The sequence below is a fragment of the Buteo buteo genome, chromosome 2, assembly GCF_964188355.1.
Source record: "Buteo buteo chromosome 2, bButBut1.hap1.1, whole genome shotgun sequence".
NCBI lineage: Eukaryota > Metazoa > Chordata > Aves > Accipitriformes > Accipitridae > Buteo > Buteo buteo.
The window spans coordinates 61736247-61757164 of record NC_134172.1 but is presented as its reverse complement, the minus strand read 5'-3'; the positions used below and the strand labels follow the sequence as shown (position 1 = coordinate 61757164).

The following is a 20918-nucleotide window of genomic DNA, read 5'->3' as shown; positions in this document are numbered from 1 at the left end:
TGCAAAGAGGTACAGAGAAAAAGGGTAACTCGCTCATCAAAAACCTGAGGCTACCATTCCCAAGGGTAACAGGCAAACACACTTGCCTAGAATACCTATGCATAGTTATTTTTCAGAAGCAGATTTCTAGTCTTCTACCAATGCAGGACACTAGTCAAGATTGAAAGTATGTGACACTTCTTACAATTTTTATGCAAGTTTTAAGAGGTTGGTGTTTTCTGGGTTTTGTTGTGTTGGGGGTTTTGGGGGGGGGATATTTGGCATTTGTGGGGTTTTGGGGTGGATTTTGTGTTTTGGTTTTTTAATTTCTGCAATTTTATTCAACCACTCTGAAATGCCATGAAGGCTTCAAAAAAGTAAATGAATGTGGTGAAGAGGAAAACCAGGTTCCTGAATCCAGATGCAACAAGATAAACTCACAAAATTTTTGAAACTAACGCTTAATGAACTCTTGTTGTCTTGTCTTACGTACACGTGATACACAGTTAGCGTAGGGATCCTTATATGCAAGAAAAGGAAGTCAACTTCACAGACCTAACTCATTCCACAAACCAGTATATGGGTTTACAGAGAAACTAACCTCCCGTTTCTCTGGTTTCCTCCATTTGATTACATGTTCTGGTTAAGGAGGAAATTACTAACTTCTCCTTTAACATGGACCCAAAGGTAGCTATGTTGTTTCTCTCCATCCTCTCAGTTATTGACTTTTCACATCTTAACAGGATGAACTGTGACAGTTAGATGTCTATTTATTGCACTGTTTTCTGGTTCTTTAAAAATGAAACAAGCCATGAAAAACAAAATACTGAAAATTCAGAAGCATAGCATATCAGCATCCTACATGAAATTTACAATGTTCACATGAATTTATGCAGCATCTGCTTCATGATGCTTTTATTCATTCACAATGTATTTAGAACCTTCTGATATTGCCAACTTTTCAAACTTACGTGCTCAGTTGAAATCTAACAAAATTTTTTATGTTATTATAAATTCCTTTACCCTCTTCAATTGCAGACCTGCAATTAAAAACAAAGATTACATTACTAGACAAATGAGGCTACTGTCAAAAAAAAGCTTAAAACAAACCAAAAAAGCTATTACTTTAAGCAGCAATACCAATGTCAAGAAACAAATGGAACTGAGGTTCTTATAACTTTGGAAGTCATTGTTTTTTAACTTGACTATGAGATTAATCACAACAGTTATTTTTCCAGCTGCTTAACTTTCAAAATGAAATGTCAATAGTAAAATCTCCTCCTTGTTCAAGATTCACCATCATCCTGAATGAGACCTTCCTATTCAAGTTAGGCAATTAAAAAAAAAAAAAAATTAAGACACATACAGTTTTACAAAATCATAGAAATATAGCATGACTTCAGAAGACCATGTATTCTTACTTCACAGGAATGAAACAGGGACAGCATCTTCTCAACCTCTAGCATGTGTCACAACTTGCCTATCATATCGCAATTATAGCAGCGAGAAAGTGTTTTCTAATACTTAAATCAAGTCTACTCTGCTGCAGTAATACTGATTTCTTTCTTCCATTCCCTCAACAGCCAAGAACAACAATTAAAAGTTACAAAAGGAATGCTGATTAAGACAAAAAGATTAAAGGCAATGGGGGAAAGATGTAAAACTATGGAAGCTCATGGTTGTTTTTTTCCCCCTAGCATTCACCACTCTCTTCACTCTCCTATTGAGAACTTTCCTGATGAAGTGAGCAAAACTGGATAAAGCATTCCAGCAAAAGCCTCATCAAGCCCAAGTAAAGTTAAGTACTTACCACAGATGTCTTTCCTATGTACTCTTCTGAATATCTTAAAATGATTCCCTTCTATCTTTTGTATTTGCACAAGAGCACATCGCTGAATTAGTATGGAAACCATTTAACTCTCAGATCATCCTCTGACATACTGCTACATAGGTAGATTTTCTTATATTGTACCTCTACATTTCGTTTCTTCCCAAGGGTTAAGCATCATACTTTCAGACAAACTGAAGCGTACTGAGATTGAAGCCTAATTTCAAAATGAAGGCTATCTTGCTAGACAACAACCACTACTTTCAAAAGTCAGATGGATTAAATTCAAAACAAGGTAAGTTTAGCTATGCTCTCTTTGAAGTACACCAAACAAAAAAAAATGAATAACTAACAAATAGCTGGTTACCAGAAGGTGGTAACTTATTTTCACCTGTAATATTTAAATAGCTTATATTCCTTTCCTTTTCTGAAAAACCACCATATTTAAAAAGAGTTGAAAACAAACACAGCATTGTGTAACATTTTTAAATCTTGAGAGGAATGCTCTCTCATTTTTACACAAGATTTATGCTTCTGAAGAAAGAAATTAAATGAAGATGAATCATACTGACAGCTAACAGACTCAATTTCACCTTAGTTATGTTTCCAAATATACTATTACCATAATTCTACTTGGGGAAGCAGAAATACAGGTTAGTTTTTTTAGCACATGCATACACAACCTCCTTTGTTACTTATATCTGATCTATATGCAAGAGCAAAGTAGCAAAAGGTCTAAATACGTAAATACATTCTTATATCAACATACATAAGAGAGAAATGCTTAGCTGTCCCTTGTAGTACTATGTTCCCAGCTCTTTTTTAAGAGGATAATACAGGTAATCACTGTAAAGATAACACTCCTGACTTAGCGGAGAACTCATTAACGGCTGCTACACTTAAAAGTTCAGGGAATTTCTTCTGTTTTTAACTCAGGCAACATTTCATCAAGACTATATAGCACAAGGTATGTACATAAATGCCACCTACATTATTGTCTGAAAATCATCATCCACAAGGATCATATCTGCTGCCTCTTTACAAACATCTGTTCCGGTTTGTCCCATTGCTACACCTATATCTGCAGCCTTCAGAGCAACAGCATCATTCACTCCATCTCCTGTCATAGCTACAACTGCACCATTATTTTGCAGGGACTAGAGAAAGGGAAAGAGAGGTTAAATCAGGGATTGAACTAACCCATCCTATAAAATTCTAGATATAAAGTTGGTGTCATCACCCCTCCAATTTCTTATAATTCCATTGTGAATTCCTTAAAAAAAAAAAAAAAAAGAAAATGCAGCTGTTTGTATTCTAATGAATTTTTACACAAGATTTTAGGTTAAACTTCAGTTCATATATTCAGACAGCCTAAATTTTAAAGCTAGGGTATATAAAATCTGCCTTTAAGAGAAAGTAAAAAACTCTAGAGAAAGAAAGAATGCACTGTATTTACGTTTTAACATTATCACCATCTTATAATTCTTAATATATTCCAACTGTCTCAATGTTTGACTTCCTTCTCCTTATTGTTGCTTTTCTGATTGTTCCAGTTGTTACAGTGGGTATGTCCCTCTTTGCTACCTTCTTTTGTTAACTTCGGAATGGAAGCATTACCTCAGACATGGCTTGAAATTCATGCCCTTTTATCTTGTTCTGAGAAGTATCAGAAATACGGTTCTTTCAAGTTCCTAGTCAATTCAACTGCAATATGACACAAAATCTCAATCAACCCCCAGCTCCCTAGAGGAAAGCATGATGTTGCCTACTAGCAGCTGCCTACCCCTTGTGGGCACTATGCATTTTTCTAGGTAGTATTTTCAAATACACTTCACTTTCAAACCAAATGCATTTCTGATTTCATCTTGACACACTGTAGCATGTTATAATTTAAGTAAAGGCACCACAAACAGCACCCATAGCAACAGTCCAGCATTTGATCCTCTAGTAAGGCGTACCTTTATAATTTTCAATTTATGTCGAGGACTGGCTCTGTAAAATACTGCAACCTGTTAAAAGCACAATGAAGAAGTAGTGAAAATTTGAGAAATGTAGAGAATTGCACTGGATTCTATAAAGCTAGTGGATAGAAAAATACTATCAAAGGCCAACAGTACTCACGTTGGCTCTAAAGTTGATGCACCAGTAAGCTGTGTTTTAAATAGACTGAAATCATTAATTCCAGTTCTAAGTGTGTTCTGGTAAACAAAGTTAGTGCTTCTTATTTCGAGATAGAATATGCAATTTAAAAACCTTCTGAAATTATGAAGCAACTGAGTTATAATGGCTTGCTGCTGGCCTTCTTGACTAAATTCATGCAGGCAATTGCCATGCTGACTCTACAATTAATGTCCTTTTCCTTTGTTAGCACTAGTGGCAAGCTATTCAGGACATTTCAATTTTACTAGTTGATGTACCATACTATTAACAGATTAAAGTTTTAAAGCTAATTAATAAATATTCCAACTTAGAAGGAATTATTAATTTTCAGGGTTTTTTTTCTCTCTGGTCTTCTCTGTAAATTGAAATTTGAGCACATGGAATTTATTTTTCCATAAACTCCATACTGTTAACATTCACATCTATTTTTCCTTTTTAAGGAACTGGATAAGAAGTTAGACTTCTCAACAAGCCACTTTAGACTGTACACAGATATCAATCTTCTTGGTTGATTTTAATTAATTCCTAGTAAGATTTTAAATAAACACCTAGAAAACTAATTGGGTCTCAGGTCAAACATGCACAAAGCAAATTTGTAGCTATTTTAGTTATTTAAGGTGGACAGCCCTTAAGAACAAGTATTATCAAAGAAACCAAAAATTACTATTTGCCACACAATTCTTTTTTTCTAAGTTTGTTTTTGTGAGTCACCAAGGAAAGACACAAAGCTGACATGCACATTTCTTGATTGTAAATATTGGCTTCTGGCTTGCTTACATCAGACTCAAGCATGCTGCAGTCTAATTTTGTAGTCTTTTGCAAACAGAGCAACATTTTGATGTATAAATTTTGCAATATAGCCAAGCCTGAACCTCAATTGCATTTGATTATGCCTTCACATTTACAACTCAGACATTGGCTAATATATTTAGTTATCTAATAACTAAAAAGTATTAAGTAGAAACTCAAAAAATAGACCCTTCCAAAATTCTCAACCAGTGACCTCAGATCAATTAAAAATCATTAAAGATACAGACAGTTCCTCTTACGAATTACAAAAGAATGGACTGTCTGAAGATGCAAACTGTAAGTTTATATATATGAGCTGAGCTACTCAAAGAAATAAAATAATCTAACAATACAAAAAGGTGCTGATGCTCACTGAAGGTGAGAGGTGGCAAAATGAATGTTCCAATACAGGCATTGAAAGCTGAAAAACAAACTGAATCCTTAAAAGAGAAAAAAGTAATAAACTCACTATGAAATAAATTTTCATATGGTCATATGTCAAACCAAAAGATAGTTGTTTGTTCTGGGACAGCTTCTGTACTAAAAGCCTCTGGTAATTTACTATATCACTTGTACTAGAACCATGTTATTTGTATCTCAGAAGTTACATTTTAGCTTTCCACAGAAAAAAAAAAATTCTCAATATAAAAAATATCCTGTACGGCATTTCAGTAAGTAGTATATCAAAACAAACCTTTGGTGTTATTTGGGAAAGTTGCTGAATATCCAAATCATCTATTTCTTCTCCAGAGATTGCCTGTGAATTTTTGGAATACAATCCTAGTCGACTAGCTGGAAATAATAAAAAAGGTATTATAATAACTTACCCTTTAAAACATTAAGTATCCAATTTTATTTTTTTTAAACCTACTATTTTCTACAGCATTTCAGATTTGAAATGCATAGAGCAGAACATCTTAACACCTTATTGGTTCATTATCCTGGAGTAAATTATCTGAACTCTTGAGTAACAAAAACATGCTACAAAGTCTAGTCTAATCAGATATCAAATATTTATTTCCTTAGACTTTTTAGACCTCAAGGTCTGTACTCCATTGTGTCACGTGCCATATAAACACAAGACCTAAGTCCTCTCTAAAGAACTCACAGTTCAAAAATAACAAGACAGAAAATGAAAAGTGACATGGGGGAGACAAGGAAAAAAACTCTCCAAGAAAGTACTGCTAGTTTGGGGGTGCACTTTTTATGTGCACATTCAATATTTTGTTCCTCATCTTGTATGTAAAGAATTCATATTCTAGCTAAAGTACTTGTATTTTAATGTATTATACTGTAAAAAGAAGTAATTTGTTTAAATTTTTATTAATAATACTTAAACTTCAAACTCAGTTATATGGACAAAACTGTACTGGATAGTACTAAAGTGCCATATCCATCCTAAATACTCGCTGTCACTGGCTATTTTAGTTTCTCCCTGTTGCCATTAAGACAGGCATCCAAAGCTGAGGGTGTGGAGGGTGTTGTTGGGGGTATAAGAATCAGAAATCAAGTATGTGTTGTAACAAAATATGGTAAGAAAATACATGGTCTCTAACAGCAAAAGTCATACATTGACCAAATTAGAAAAACTAGTTTAACCTGAAACCAAAGTATCACTTCAGGCTAGGGTGTTGGTTTGGTTTTTTGTTTTTGTTTTTTGGTTTTTTTTTTCCCTCCTAATCCCACTGTACCATATGTTAACCCAAAATACAGAACTCACAAATGTTAAAGACTTAATACCCATGCTTCACAACAATTAGCTAGGCACAGCCAAAACAGAAAACAAGTGAAAAACGAAACGAAGTGGACTATGCATACCAATGGCAACTGCAGTCTCCTGTGAATCTCCAGTAATCATTTTTATTGCAACTCCTGATGTGATAAGTGTAGTAACAGCTTCTTTTACACCAGTCCGTGGAGGATCGATTATTCCCACAAGCCCCAAAAAAGTCAGTTGTCCTAACTCAGGACCAGAAGCTAAGGCCAAAACTTTTAGGAAACAAAGAAAAAAAGTAAGTTCAGATTTGAAATGAACACTTACATCAGCATTTAAAACAACTGTTTTAAACTAGTAGGCCAGCATAAAGCAAAGGGTAGGAATTGCAAATTTATTTATTTTTTTAAACCTTGGTAGCAATTTCTGTTATCTTGAGTGTTCAGAATAGCCTACTTACACATATTACTTTCTTCTAAAGAGTAGTCTTTTTACCAAGCGTACATATTCAGCATCTGCTTTTCCACTCCGCAATTTTAAAGAAAAACTAAACAACCCAGGGGCACTTACTGAACAAAAAAAATTTCCTAGTGTTTTCGGTTGTTCTTGATTTTTTTAAACAATAAGCAGTGCCATTTAAAAAAACCAAAACAAACAAAAAGGGTTATTTTGAGACACTGATACAGACTTACCCCTGAGTCCTGCAGAGCCCATAGATGTCTTCTCTTGCTGGTATTGCTCTCTCTGTTGCTGAACAAGAGGTAGGGTCTGCCCCTTACAGTTATATGATGTACAGTACCTAATGACTTGTTCATAAGCACCTTTCATGAAGCAAACTTCAGGTTTGTCCTGAAAGGAAAAAGAATTGTTGTGTGCACGTGTGTATGTATACATAAATACACACACACAAAAGTACATACGTGTGCACACGTAAGAATGGCATATCCATACTTTTCTTAAGAGTCTTCAGAGCATAATGCAAATCAAAGTTACACTTCTAAACCTAAAAAAATATGTTGTTCTGAGTATCTCTACACAGTGTATGTTCAAGAGTGGTAATGTCAAAAAAGCCAAGCTAATAATCAATATCTCATTTCAGTAGACAACATATGCATTGGACACTGCAGGTCACAGTTTATAGGCTAGAGGCCATGCAAAGGACAGAAATCAAACCTACACAGAACATTAGACCTAAAAGACCTTTAGCTCACCATCTGACCAGCTGCGTAAGTCATTAAACATCACCTGCATCCTTGTACCACGCCTAACAACTCTAATATTTCCAGATAGCCATCTGGCCTTGATGGTATCAAGGCACTGAGAATCCACCACCTACCTTGAACACTTAACTCCAATGCTAAATCAACTCATCACTTCCCTTCCCCCCTTTTCCATTAAGAATTGCTGCCTCAGCTCAATTTGCGGTCACTGATTCTTGTCTTCTCTACTGTTGAACTAAAAAGCCCTTTTTTAATACAAGTCTTTTCTCCCTGTGAAGGTATTTATTTATACACAGTAGTCAAGTTACCTCAATCTTTCTGATAGGCTCAACTGATAGAGCTCTAATTTTCTAAACCCACTGCGTTTTCTTAGCCTTCAAATAATTTATCCTCCCTTTAAAACTGTTACCAGTTTTTCAACAATCTTTTAAAAATGCCGGTACCAAAACACAGACACAGTAAATCCTTATATGGATGAAAGTCGTATAGAAGTTCCTGCTCATCACTCTTTATACAGACAAGCATAGCACAACCATATTATCCATATAGATAAAAGGATGTTTCCAAAGCAAAGGTTTTACTCTGATACTTCAACACTGTCAGCGAGCCTTTTTTTGATCAGAAGTACTAGGATATTTTCCATAAATTCAAGATAAGGTCTGTTGTTGCATACATTACCTAGAAGGCTCCAGTTAGACTGGCAGTGACTACGTCCGTATTTGTAACAAAAACATTCAGATTGGTCTAAATGAAATATGAACGTGAAAGCACCAGAAGATAGAAAAAGAGGTTAAAGAATGGTTTGTATTGATAATCCAGGACACTGCTGACATCAATAAAAATCGGTCAACAGTGGTGAACGTGCTGTCTGCATCAAAACCAGAAAACTTGTGTTTTCAAACAAAATAAATTTTACTATTGAACATCAATGCATCTTCTTGCTCTTAATTTATTATGTAACTATGTAGCACTGAAACAGAAGATTGGCAGAATTGCTTTAGATGTTTGAGAAGGGAGGAGAAGGAAGCAAAACCAGCCAGGGATACATTCGAAGCCTCAGATACCAAAATACTTAAAATAATTTCCCCATAATGCCTTCTATGGAAAGAATTTCTTGTGATTCTTAATCTCCACTCCAGAGCTTGAAACTAAAACTGTGCCTATTATCAAACCATATTCCCAGGACTGTGCACTACTACAGCCTGCCATAACTTCTGAAGTGGAAAATCAGGATATTAAACAAGGTAGATAACCATTTTACAGAGCCAGTGCACAAGGAAAACAGTGATTGAAGTTCACCTGCTGCGTTCTGTGGACACATTTAACAGCCATCCATTTTTGTTCTGAGCTGAAGGGATATTCAGCCTTCCTTATGTAGTCTTCCTGAAGTCCGTCTAAACCCATCTGTATAAAACAGAAGTACCACTACAATGTCAGGTCCTTTTCCTTTCAAACAGCTATGCAATTTGTTGACTTGTTGAGACATATTAGTTAACAACAATTACTTAGTTAAAAAAAAAGCAGTTTCATCTCCACAGTTGCTTTTGAGCACACTGTTCCAGTTTAGATGAACTTCTGACAAACTAGCAGTGAAAGAACTTAAAAGCTCATTTCAGGCTTCAGCATAGGTCAGACCATTTAACACTATATAGTATCTTTGATCCAAGGATCTTAAAATACTTCGTAGATTATGACCATCCACAAACACATCTTCCAATGGCTAGTAATGTAGCTCTTGGTTTGACAAAACAAGTCCATCACCCCAATGTTTTTGTTTTGGTTTTTTTTTTATACCTTCTGTGTAATTTCTCTGCCAGGAGGGCCTACAAAATTGTAACACAAAACTGTGGCAAAGTCTGGAGAAGGCACGTCACTGATTTTAGGTTTGAATGTTCCAATCTGAAATAACCTTTCTTTAGTGATCAGAATCACCCAAACATTTAATCTGAAACTAACCATGAAGACTCCAGACAAAATGCATTTCATTTCAAATACTGTTCCCTCCTCACCTGACACAACTTGCTGCGTTCCATGCTCTAGCCTTAACCCAGTCCAAGAGAAAGTGCCAATTAAAGAAGATGCAGAAGCAGCAGCCTGCCATAAGCCATTTTTAGTACTTAGAGCTTCACAACTACTTCACTACCTCCCTTTCCAGCAACAGATGTGAAAGACTCCTGTTCTTCTCAGTTTCTATGGCCTCTTGCCAAAATAACATCACCCTGGTCCTTTCCAGTTAAAGACTGGGGACTTGGAATGAGTCTCAGCAAGAAGATATATCTATCTCAGGCCTCAGTTACACAGGGAGAGAAAGACTGTAACACATTAATCTTTCAGTGTTAAGTTTATTCACCATCACAGAAAAACATCAAGCACTAAGATGCCTTGCCACATTTCTCAGTAGCTGTAATTGGTGTGTTAGAGCATTCTAAAAAAAGCCCAAAACATTTAGTCACAGTGTCCACAACTGAAACTACCTATGCCCTGCACTTAAAGGGCACTATAAATGCTACAGTCACGAATACATCAGTTAACATCTTACTGCTTCTGATGAGAACTGGGAAAGAGACAGCACAGTCAATATTGAACAGGTAAATAGCTTGTGGTAGGTAAAAGGACAGTACTAAGTGCAGAAAGATGAAAATAAAAATTTTACTTCCGTTCTAAATAATTTTCTCTCCTCTTTCAGAATGCCCAAAGATTTCCAACAGATAAGAAACATAAATGAGCAGCTGATAACAAATCTAGGAGACCCAAAGGAGAAGAAAATGAGACACACCCCCCCCCCCCAAACCCACAACTTATTTCTACACACTTCCCACCTGCCATGAAACCAAAAAGCACCATCACGTACACACCTTCATAGCAAGCGCAATTAAAGCCCCTTCTGTAGGCTTCCCCATTAACGTGTTGTTTCTAATTAAAGCATCATTGCACACACAACCAGCCTAAAAGATGAGGAAGAAGAGGGGAGAAAACAGAACACAAAGTAAGTGCCATACAAAGCTCTTATGCTATGTCATTAACCAAAACTCACCTCTTTGTGCTAAGATCTTACCTCAACAATTTTGCTAATGGATGGGTTGTTATAACCATGAATAATTTCACCATCAAGCATTACTTCTCCAAATCTGTTATACCCTACTCCAGTAACCTGCAAGACAAACAGCCAAAGGCAGTATGCAATGTTTATGAACCTGGTGAACATTACATTTTTAATGTCAGCTTTTTATTATGAACTACAGAAAATTTTAAAAAGGCCATTCATAATGACTGATTTTACTCAGTGTGAATGGATTCTCCTACTCAACTTGTAATGTAGCAGGTGCTAGATTAAGGAATAAACACTCCTGAGGGCAAGTGAGTTCAATGAAACATACTACAGACTATTTAAAAAAAAAAAAGTAGCAATTTTCTTCCCTAGAATGAATGCAGTGTATGTTGTTTCTTTACAGTATGAGGCATGATTTCTTTTTTACTTTTTTTGCTTTCTAATTTTTTTCCTCCTATTTGTCTTTATCCTGGTTAATAATGCATACCCCCTGCCCTGCAAGGGAATAGAAGTAGAGAGCAGAGTCCTACTTTCATCCAGTAAGAAAAAAAAAAACCAAACATATCATAGTTGAACAGCCTCTCTCAAGGTAAGACTTTAGAGAGGTGTTAAAAACAGTAAAATTGTATTTTTAGTGTATAAAAACCAGGCATCCCACTAGGATCCTAAAAGTCTTCATGTCTACAGCATTAACAGCTAATATATTTTACATCCCTTTCAAGTTCTCTTTCAATTAGGAAAAAGGAGCTGATTTAACCCAGATGTAAACAAATTGTGCTAGTAGTAAAGAAAACACAATTACAGTATTCCTATAGAATTCCAAGAATAGAAAAATAAATACCCAGATACATAAGAAAACATAGGTAAATAACAGGAAAGAGTAAGAAAAAATGCCAGTATTTATGCTTACAAAAGTCAATGAGAAGACCCTCTGTTAACTGTAATGTGGGGAAAAAAAACCCTGATCAAGAAGAGTTTGAGAATTTAAGAACTTGTTTATAACACTCCCATGAAATCACATCTAGTTCCACACCTTTCTGCTTTTCCATTCCTGCTGCTTTTGCTTCTCTTTTGTGCACTTACTTCAGTCTTTGCAGCTAGTCCCCAATCTCAACAACCACTGTTTCATGTCCTGCTCCTACTTCCAACTCCATCCATTATGAAAAAGCAAGAATGACAGCACATACTCAGTGTGAAGGGTTGACACAATAAATTGTCTTTTAGCCAAAAGCTGGATATTCCTATCTGAAATGTTTGTAACATGCAAATTTTATTTTTGTGCACCTGCAACAGCAAAATGGCCTCAACTTTGTCTACTGAAGAAAAACACAATCTCTCAACTTGTCTTTGCACTGTATCTCAGCATCTGTCTTTTATTGTGACTTATGGCCACCAAGAACTTAACATACAAAAAATTCTTCTGTAACCAGAGAAGTGTTGGATAACACAGCTCAAAGGCTACAATACTAAATGAATTGAAGAACAGAATTAACTGGAAGTTGAGGAACAGGAGCTTGGTCCAGCAAATTTACGCTTTCTTAACTGATGCTTTACCTACAGCATACTCAGGCATGTTTCAGCTAATACACACAACAAAGTAAAAAGGAAAATTAAAGTCTAACAGAGTCTCACTATGTAACATACCTCAGCGTGCTGCCCATCTGAAGTAAAAATATGAGTAACAGTCATTTCATTCTTTGTCAGAGTTCCAGTTTTATCTGAACAGATTACATTGCAACAACCTGAAATAACCAATTAACATTTATAAGTCAATTCTTGTTTAGAACAATGTAACTAACGAGTATTCAAGACAAGCAAATTTCCAGAAATACTGCAGCTGTCTTTGTTAAATCTCATTTTGTTTTTTTCACAAAGACAGCCAATTTTCAGCTATTAATGAACAGCTCTACAAGGTTCTCTGCAAGTTTGTCCAATAAATAAAAAAACCCAATTAAAATCCCAAATTTACAACTCGTCTGAAATATTTCCATTCACTACCTCTCCTTCATTTTATTCCACTGTATCTCAAACTACATTACTGAAATCTCAGTTGCGACTCCTGGTAAGGAGGAAAGCTAAAAGCCTGCTTTACAGTAGTCATTCTTTATCAGAAAGCGCAACGCCTAACAATAGCCACAACACTTTTGTGACACAAGTGTGACCTACTACTAAACCTGCAAATTTTACTAAGATTTAAAAGATGACAGAAATGTGAAATTTACATATGCCTTTTTAACTTAGGAAAACTGTATTTTCTAAGAGTGTTGCAGTATCTTGACATTTTTGGACACAATAGCAGGAATTGCAAAAGCAACAAAAAACCTTGCAACACTAATGAAACTCTGCTAGCAGCATTGGAAAAAATATGTCAAATCTTCAAATGCAAAAAGAAATTCAAACGCAGTGGAATTATTTAACTTAGTATTTCTTTTCTTTTCCATGTCCTGTGCTTTACATGTTTCGTGACTGAAACTGCGTACAGAATATTTTTAAGCTTTAATGTTTTTAAATTATTTTAATATGAGCAGCATAACATCCTGATGCTGCATTATGATTACAAAGCTTTTTCTAATATTCAAATTTGGATTTTTTTTCCAACTCTCAATATTATTCCTAAATTTACACCAAAAATTTAGTTTAAAAAACATTTTACGAGTCTTATTTAACAAGAACACCTCACAGCAAACAAGTATAAAGAGTACTCCATACATCCAGTCACTCACACAGTTTAAGAGTACTGCTAGTGTGGCATGCTATTAACTGAGAGACTGGGGTGTTTTGTTTTTTAAAACTGAAATAAAAGTAGTTCGAGGGCCCACAAAAACATATACCTGAATTCTAACTGTGTAAAATGCATTCAATTATGTTTTAAAGATACCACCACATTGCTAGCAAAATAAGAATACCTGCTTTATTTTAACCATTAGTCATCAATATTTGTGTTGATTTCCTAACATCTGTATCAAAATACTATCTCTAAGTTAGTCTAGTCATACCTAAAGTTTCAACAATAGGCAGTTTTTTTACAATAGCCCGTTTCTTCACCATTCTCATCACACCAAGGGCCAATGTCACTGTTACCACAATTGGGAGTCCTTCAGGAATTGCAGCTACAGCCAAACTGTAATGAAGGTAAATATACAAATCTTGCCTTAGAACATCATACATAAGTACATAGTAATGATACATTTACACTTCAGAACATTGTTTCTGTAGCTGCCTGTTCACTGACATTAAAAGTGAAAGGAAGCAGCTGCCATGTTAATAGAGTTGTATACCATTCATTATAAGATACACACTGAAGACAATAACAAAATGCAGTAATTTAGACATTTATACTCATTACTTATGCAAAAGTATGAAGAAAAGTTGGGAGGAGGGAGAAATCAGTTGTACATCTGTTTTGCCTACACAAAACACTGATTAGGACCGTGCAAAGCAGCCCAGATTGTGAAGAACAAGTGTAGTCAGCACTAAACAGAACTGGGAAATGCCACCACTTCAAGTGACCACTGATCCACAGCTGTTACTTCCAGATCATGATGTGGCAGCAAGCTCAGTGCAGGAATGCCACAAAAGGTCATTTAAAAAACAAACAAATAAAACCCTTTGTAACAGTATAAACAAGATCACAATAAGTCATTACACAATGCTCAAAGATGCAGTTCCTGCTGCTCCCCCCCTAGCCCCCCACCTCCCCAGAAGGGTAAATCTCCAGAGTTTGATCCTGTCATTTAAAGAAACACTTCTGCCTTATGCACTGTCCATGTAATTAGCAACTCAGCAACTTCTCTAAGAGTACAGAACTAGATCATCTAAATTCAGTTTTATTCTCAGCAGAAAACACCCTGGGATTAGGTTTCCATAATATGTTAGAAAATGAGCTAATGAACTACATGACACAAGGCTTGTAGTAACTTAGTTTTGCCTGATGTCACTTATAAAAACTACATTTACTTTATTTACTCAGTGATGGAAATTCAAACTGTACAACTCTGTACAACATCTGTCTGTTTGCAGATGTTCCACAAGACACTCAGAAATCACCATACAAATGCACAGTTGAAGAGACTCACAAGAACATACTGTATCATTAAAAATAAGTATGAATTTGTTTTTTTACAGTACAAAGTCTATTTTCATTTTTAATGACTTATGTTAACTTAAAAGCAGAGTCTGTGTGGAAGCATATTATAACATGCATCACTAGCTTTCAGACACTTGCTGTAATGCCCAATCTACACTACTTAAAAACAAGTCTTACCTCACACCAATTGTGAACATATCAAGGATATGCTTTCCTTGCAACCAGCCAACCAGCATAATAACTCCTATAAAGAAAAGAGTTGTCAGGATAAATATAAAACCAACATGTACTGCAGCCTCATGGGGACAAGAAAAAGAGCTCAAATAGCCAAAACCAAGCTTATAATTGTGCTACCAATAAAAATCTATTATTTCTTTCACTGTCAAAGCATGATTCCATTAGTATGGCAAAGGTGAAGAAAGCTTCTGCCAGTCAAGTTGCCCAATCATACCAACAGTGAGGTACTCACTTAGGCACAGCTTGAATCAGAATACAAGACACATTGCAGTTTAAAAGGATGCATTTAAAGGACAGAAAGTAAGTTGGAAAAATATGTCACATTAGTAATCTTCAGATGATTAGTGGCATGGAATCAAAGTGACCAATAAAGTGAGCCAAAATATTTAAAAAAAGAGATCAAGCCTTCCATTCTCCCAAGCCTACATGTTAGTCGCAGTTACATAATAATTTGCAATTCTTTTACATAATTTCTATTACCTATTATACCAAAGGAATACAAGGAAAGTTGTTTTCCCAAGAGATCCATGCTCTTCTGCAGAGGTGTCTTTGGAGCCTTGATGAATGGTAAACATGCAGCAGTTAACAAGCACAGGTTTGAAAGCATGAACTGTATCACATATTACTTCAGATACACAAATTTCAAGACACTGTCAGTCAATAAGATGCAGTTATACCCTATCTGTCCATATGTTTACTTTGTGGAAACAGACTACTCTGTTCCATTCTTGTGTAGCATTCAAGAATATTCAAGAACATTTCAATGAAATGAAAAATTTATTAGAAATATTCTTTGGGAGCTTTGTGATGTCTACAGCAAATGTAATACAAAAAGTCATATCAAAGATTAAAAAAAAAAATAAATAAATAAAAAATCATGCTGACTAAAAGCCACTGCACTTCTTCCAAGACCGAGAAGTTCTTGATAGCAAGAAAACTGACTTTTCAAGATAGAGGCATCAGAGCCCTGGAAGGCCAATTATATCTCAAAAGGAATTTGTTAATCATCTGTAGAAAATTCAAATTTAGACAAACAGAAAACTGTGGAAATATTTAGGCAATCTAGTGCAAAAAAAAAGCATAGAAAGGAGGTGGGGACACAAAGCAAAAATTTTAATTAAAAAAAAAACCAGGAAAGTGGATTTTTACCTTGGATGCCAGTAAGTTTGGGTTTTTTTAAAAGTAATATATGGTGGACTACAGTATAGAACACATGGCAAAAAATAGGACGACAGGGTCACCGTAAGATCAGCTTCGTTCAACAGGTTATGAAAAAAGTGCATACACTCTATATGAGAAAGCTGGTATCAAGTTTGATTCACTCTTACGGTCAAAATTTACTTTTAAATTGAGTTTACTGTAACATAAACATCAAAAATAACTCTACGATAATCTGATATTTTGGAATGTTGTTGGTGTAGAATACTCAGTTTTCTTTTTCTTTTTTTTTTCATTAATAATTACACTTGCTACAATACAAACTGAATACTGTTCAACAGATGATCATATTTTCCTCACACGTGTATTCAAGTGGATTCCACTTTGGTGACTGGACAGCAGTGTTCCCTTGAAAGGTGTAAAGTAAGTCACTGCAGCTAACAACATGAGGTCGGTGATACACTCCTGACTGCGGCATTTAATGCTCTTAGTTACTCTGGTTTGGCACATTTCAGAAATATAAGTATCTAGAAAAAAAGTGCTGCCTATACTATGCCTGATCATGTCCTGACAGCTAGCAAAACACTGTCTCCTTATGATCCTACATTGGTCAGGCAGCCAGAGAGGAAGCTAGAAGGCCCTAGATACACAAAGCACTCAAGAGTCTGAATTTCCATGTGGATCAGCGTACTGCAATAAAGAAAAATCACTGTGGGAGTTTGATATATAAGAGTCAAAGGCAGCTTATAAAAGGATAAAGTGGAGATCATGAAGCAGCAGGAGACACATGCATAACCCCAAAGTACACTAATCAAAGAAAAACATTGTCCTGTGCCTGCAGCACACAAATCTGTGATACAAATCCCTTTTGTGCAACCTTAGTTCCACTTGAAAAAAAATACACTTTCACAAATTGCAATGATATTTGTTCCACTGAACAGGTGTAGAATATTACTTTTGCAGTTAATATTTTTAGGTCAGCTATGGATATTTTGTTGCACTGAATTCAATTACTACTTTTGTGTTCAAGAGCTAAGATTTCTTTCACTGAAGAAAAATATTAAGAACAATGTAATTAAGTTTAACTAAGGTCTTATGGAATAAATTCAAAGTTTTAATGAATGAAATATACACTTACAAAATGTCTTTGCTTCTAAATATTCACTCTTACCTCTTCTGCTTGCATCATTTTGAAAACCTCCCCAAATTCAGAGTTTTTGCTTCTAAATATTCACTCTTACCTCTTCTGCTTGCATCATTTTGAAAACCTCCCCAAATTCAGAGTTTTCTCCTGTTCCAATAACTATCCCCTAAAAAAAAAACAAACAACAAAAATAAAGCCAATTCAAATCTGAAGTTTAATTTTAATGTTAGTGGTTGCTCTTGACAGCTTTGACTCAAATACTGGGCAAACACCATTCAGCCTGCTACAATTTTGTTAGCTTTGCTTATAAAATTAATTTTTGGCACAAGTAGGGAATATTTTTGGTAAAAAACATTTTGCCTCTTTGAAACAAATTGCTATTCTGTGCACCGCTGAAGTATTTAGGAACTACCAGTAACAAAACTCAAATAGGGTAACACAACACCTATCTAACACTAGCCACAACTGTATTTTCAGTTACAGGTTTTCAAATGTGAAGGTAGTTCTAGAAACAAAATACCACATCCTAGACAGAAGAGTTTCACATCATCTGCTCCCTGTAAATTTGAGCTCTCCTGGCCCTAGATTAGTTTTCTTTTTAAACCAGTGTCTGAAAAAGCACCAATAAGAAAAGCTCTGCAGTGTATCACAGTAAAGTCTTCCATATTTCCAGTAAAAATTTCTGTTTCTATTCCATTTCTATTGTTTCAGAAAACTCAAAATGTATGTAGTCATTAAAGTACATTTCTCAATTGATAGGTGAACTTTAAAAATAAGAACTGCCTTCAAATAGTTGAAACATGGAAAATATTCTTCCCTATCAATAATCAGGATGGTTTGGGTTGGAAGGGACCTTAAAGATCATCTCATTCCAACACCCCTGCCATGGGCATGGACACCTTCCACTAGACCAGGTTGCTCAAAGCCCCATCCAACCTGGCCTTGAACACTTCCACAGATAGGGCATCCACAACTTCTCTGGGCAACCTGTTCCAGTGTCTTACCACCCTCACAGTAAAGAACTTCTTCCTAATACCTAATCTAAATCTACCCTCTTTCAGTTTAAAGCCATTACCCCTCGTGCTATCACTACACTCCCTGATAAAGAGTCCCTCCTCATCTTTCCTGTAGGCCCCCTTTAAGTACTGGAAGGCTGCTACAGGGTCTCCCCAGAGCCTTCTCTTCTCCAGGCTGAACAACCTCAATTCTCTCAGCCAGTCCTCACAGGGGAGGTGCTCCAGCTATTTGATCATCTTCATAGCCCTCTTCTGGACCCCCTCAGGCAGATCCATGTCTGTCTTATGCTGGGGGCCCCAGAGCTGAACCAGACCAGGTGGGGTCTCACAAGAGCTGAGTAGAGGGGGAGAATCACCTCCCTTGACCTGCTAGTCACACTTCTTTTGATGCAGCCTAGGATACGATTGGCTTTCTGAGCTGTGAGTGCACACTGTTGGCTTATATTCAGTTTTTCATCCATTGATACCCCCAAGTCCTTCTCTGCAGGGCTGCTCTCAATCCACTCATCACCCAGCCTGTATCCATGTTTGGGATTGCCCTAACCCACGTGCAGGACCTTGCACTTGGCCTTGTTCAACTTCATGAGGTTCGCATGGGCCCACCTCCCAAGCCTGTCAAGGTCCCTCTGGATGGCATCCCTTCCCTCCAGCGTGTCAACCACACCACACAACTTGGTGTTGTCGGCAAACTGGCTGAGGGTGCACTCAATCCCACTGTCCATGTCCCCAAAAAGATGTTAAACAGCACTGGTCCCAATACCGACCCCTGAGGAACACCACTCATCACTGGTCTCCACTTGGACATCGAACTGTTGACTGCAACTCTTTGAGTGCAACCATCCAGCCAATTCCTTATCCACCAAGTGATCCACCCATCAAACCCATGTCTCTGCATTTTAGAGACAAGGATGTCATGCAGGACAGTGTCAAATACTTTGCACAACTCCAGGTAGATGACGTCCGTTGCTCTTCCGTTATCCACCAATGCTGTAACCCTGTTGTAGAAGGCCACCAAATTTGTCAGGCACAATTTGCCCTTAGTGAAGCCATGTTGGCTGTCACCAATCACCTCCTTATTTTCCATGTGCCCTAGCATAGTTTCCAGGAAGATCTGCTCCATGATCTTGCCAGGCACAGAGGTGAGACTGACTGGCCTGTAGTTCCCTGGGTCTTCCTTTTTGCCCTTTTTAAAAATGGGGGTTATGTTTCCCCTTTTCTAGTCAGCAGGAACTTCCCCAGACTGCCAGGACTTCTCAAATATGATGGACAGTGGCTTAGCCACTTCATCCGCCAGTTCCCTCAGGACCCATGGATGCATCTTATCAGGTCGCATGGACTTGTGCACATTCAGGTTCCTTAGACGGTCTCAAACATGATCTTCTCCTACAGTGGATAGTTCTTCATTCTCCCAGTCTCTGCCTTCTGCATCTTGGGTGATGTGGCTGGAGCACTTGCCAGTGAAGACTGAGGCAAAAAAGTCACTGAGTACCTCAGCCTTGTCCATGTCCCAGGTAACCAAGTCTCCTGTTTCTGTCCAGAGAGGGCCCACATTTTCCCATTTTTATCACCAACATACCTATAGAAGCTTTTCTTGCCCTTTACATCCCTGGCCAGATTTAATTCTATTGGGGCTTTCGCTTTCCTAACCTGTTCCCTGGCTCCTCAGAAATTTCTCTGTATTCCTCCCAGGCTACCTGTCCTTGTTTCCACCCTCTGTAGGCTTCCTTTTCATGTTTGAGTTTGTCCAGGAGCCCCTTGTTCATCCATGCAGGGCTCCTGGTGTTTTTGCCTGACTTCCTCTTTGTTGGGATGCATTGCTCCTGAGCTTGGAGGAGGTGACCCTTGAATATTAACCAGCTTTCTTGGGCCCCTCTTCATCCCATGGTACTCTACCAAGCAGATGCCTGAAGAAGCCAAAATCTGCTCTCTTGAAGTCCAGGGTAGCGAGCTTGCTGTGCGCCCTCCTCACTGCCCTAAGGATCTTGAACTCCACCATTTCATGGTCACTGCAACCAAGGCTGCCCTTGAGCTTCACATTTCCCACCAGCCCCTCCTGGTTGGTGAGAACAAGGTCCAGCATGGCACCTCTCCTCATTGGTTCCTCTATTACTTAGAGAAGGAAGTTGTCATCAACGCATTCCAGGAACCTCCTGGATTGCTTATGGTCTGCTGTGTTGTCCCTCCAACAGACTGGGATGGTTGAGGTCACCCATGAGGGCCAGGGCTTGTGAACGTGGGGCTTGCTCCTATCTGTCTGTATGAGGGCCTCATCCGCTCAACCTTCCTGTTTGGATGGCCTGTAGCAGACACCCACTATAATGTCACCTGTCCCTGCCCTCCCCTTGTACCTTTGCTTTTCCACATCTGACCAGTGTTCCCATGAAAGCAATATTGCTCCTAGAAGTAAGGTCTCCATTGGTTGCTGCTGGCTGAGAAGCTGTAGATTTAGAGCAAGGAGCTGTCTCACCCGTAAGACTGGATTCATCAATAGAAAGGTCCACAGCCTTTGAAAACAAAATAGATAAAAAGCATGGCAA

General features: G+C 37.2%; 1 protein-coding gene across 6 annotated transcripts in view; it reads right to left on the bottom strand.

The window, feature by feature from the left end:
- Positions 1-20918, bottom strand: part of ATP2C1 (ATPase secretory pathway Ca2+ transporting 1) — a 53015-nt gene that overhangs the window by 5374 nt on the left and 26723 nt on the right. For 5 of the 6 annotated variants that reach the window (XM_075057367.1, XM_075057386.1, XM_075057394.1 and 2 more), the window contains 15 exons: positions 20730-20885; positions 17463-17531; positions 15544-15619; positions 15004-15070; positions 13736-13860; positions 12384-12481; positions 10746-10841; positions 10546-10635; positions 8990-9094; positions 7163-7319; positions 6575-6745; positions 5451-5548; positions 3766-3816; positions 2798-2964; positions 951-1019 (listed from right to left, as the gene is read on the bottom strand). In XM_075057367.1, coding sequence (XP_074913468.1) covers positions 951-1019; positions 2798-2964; positions 3766-3816; positions 5451-5548; positions 6575-6745; positions 7163-7319; positions 8990-9094; positions 10546-10635; positions 10746-10841; positions 12384-12481; positions 13736-13860; positions 15004-15070; positions 15544-15619; positions 17463-17531; positions 20730-20885 — 1595 coding nt within the window. The remainder of the gene's footprint in view (positions 1-950; positions 1020-2797; positions 2965-3765; positions 3817-5450; positions 5549-6574; positions 6746-7162; positions 7320-8989; positions 9095-10545; positions 10636-10745; positions 10842-12383; positions 12482-13735; positions 13861-15003; positions 15071-15543; positions 15620-17462; positions 17532-20729; positions 20886-20918) is intronic. The other variant, XM_075057376.1, reaches the window with a different exon arrangement.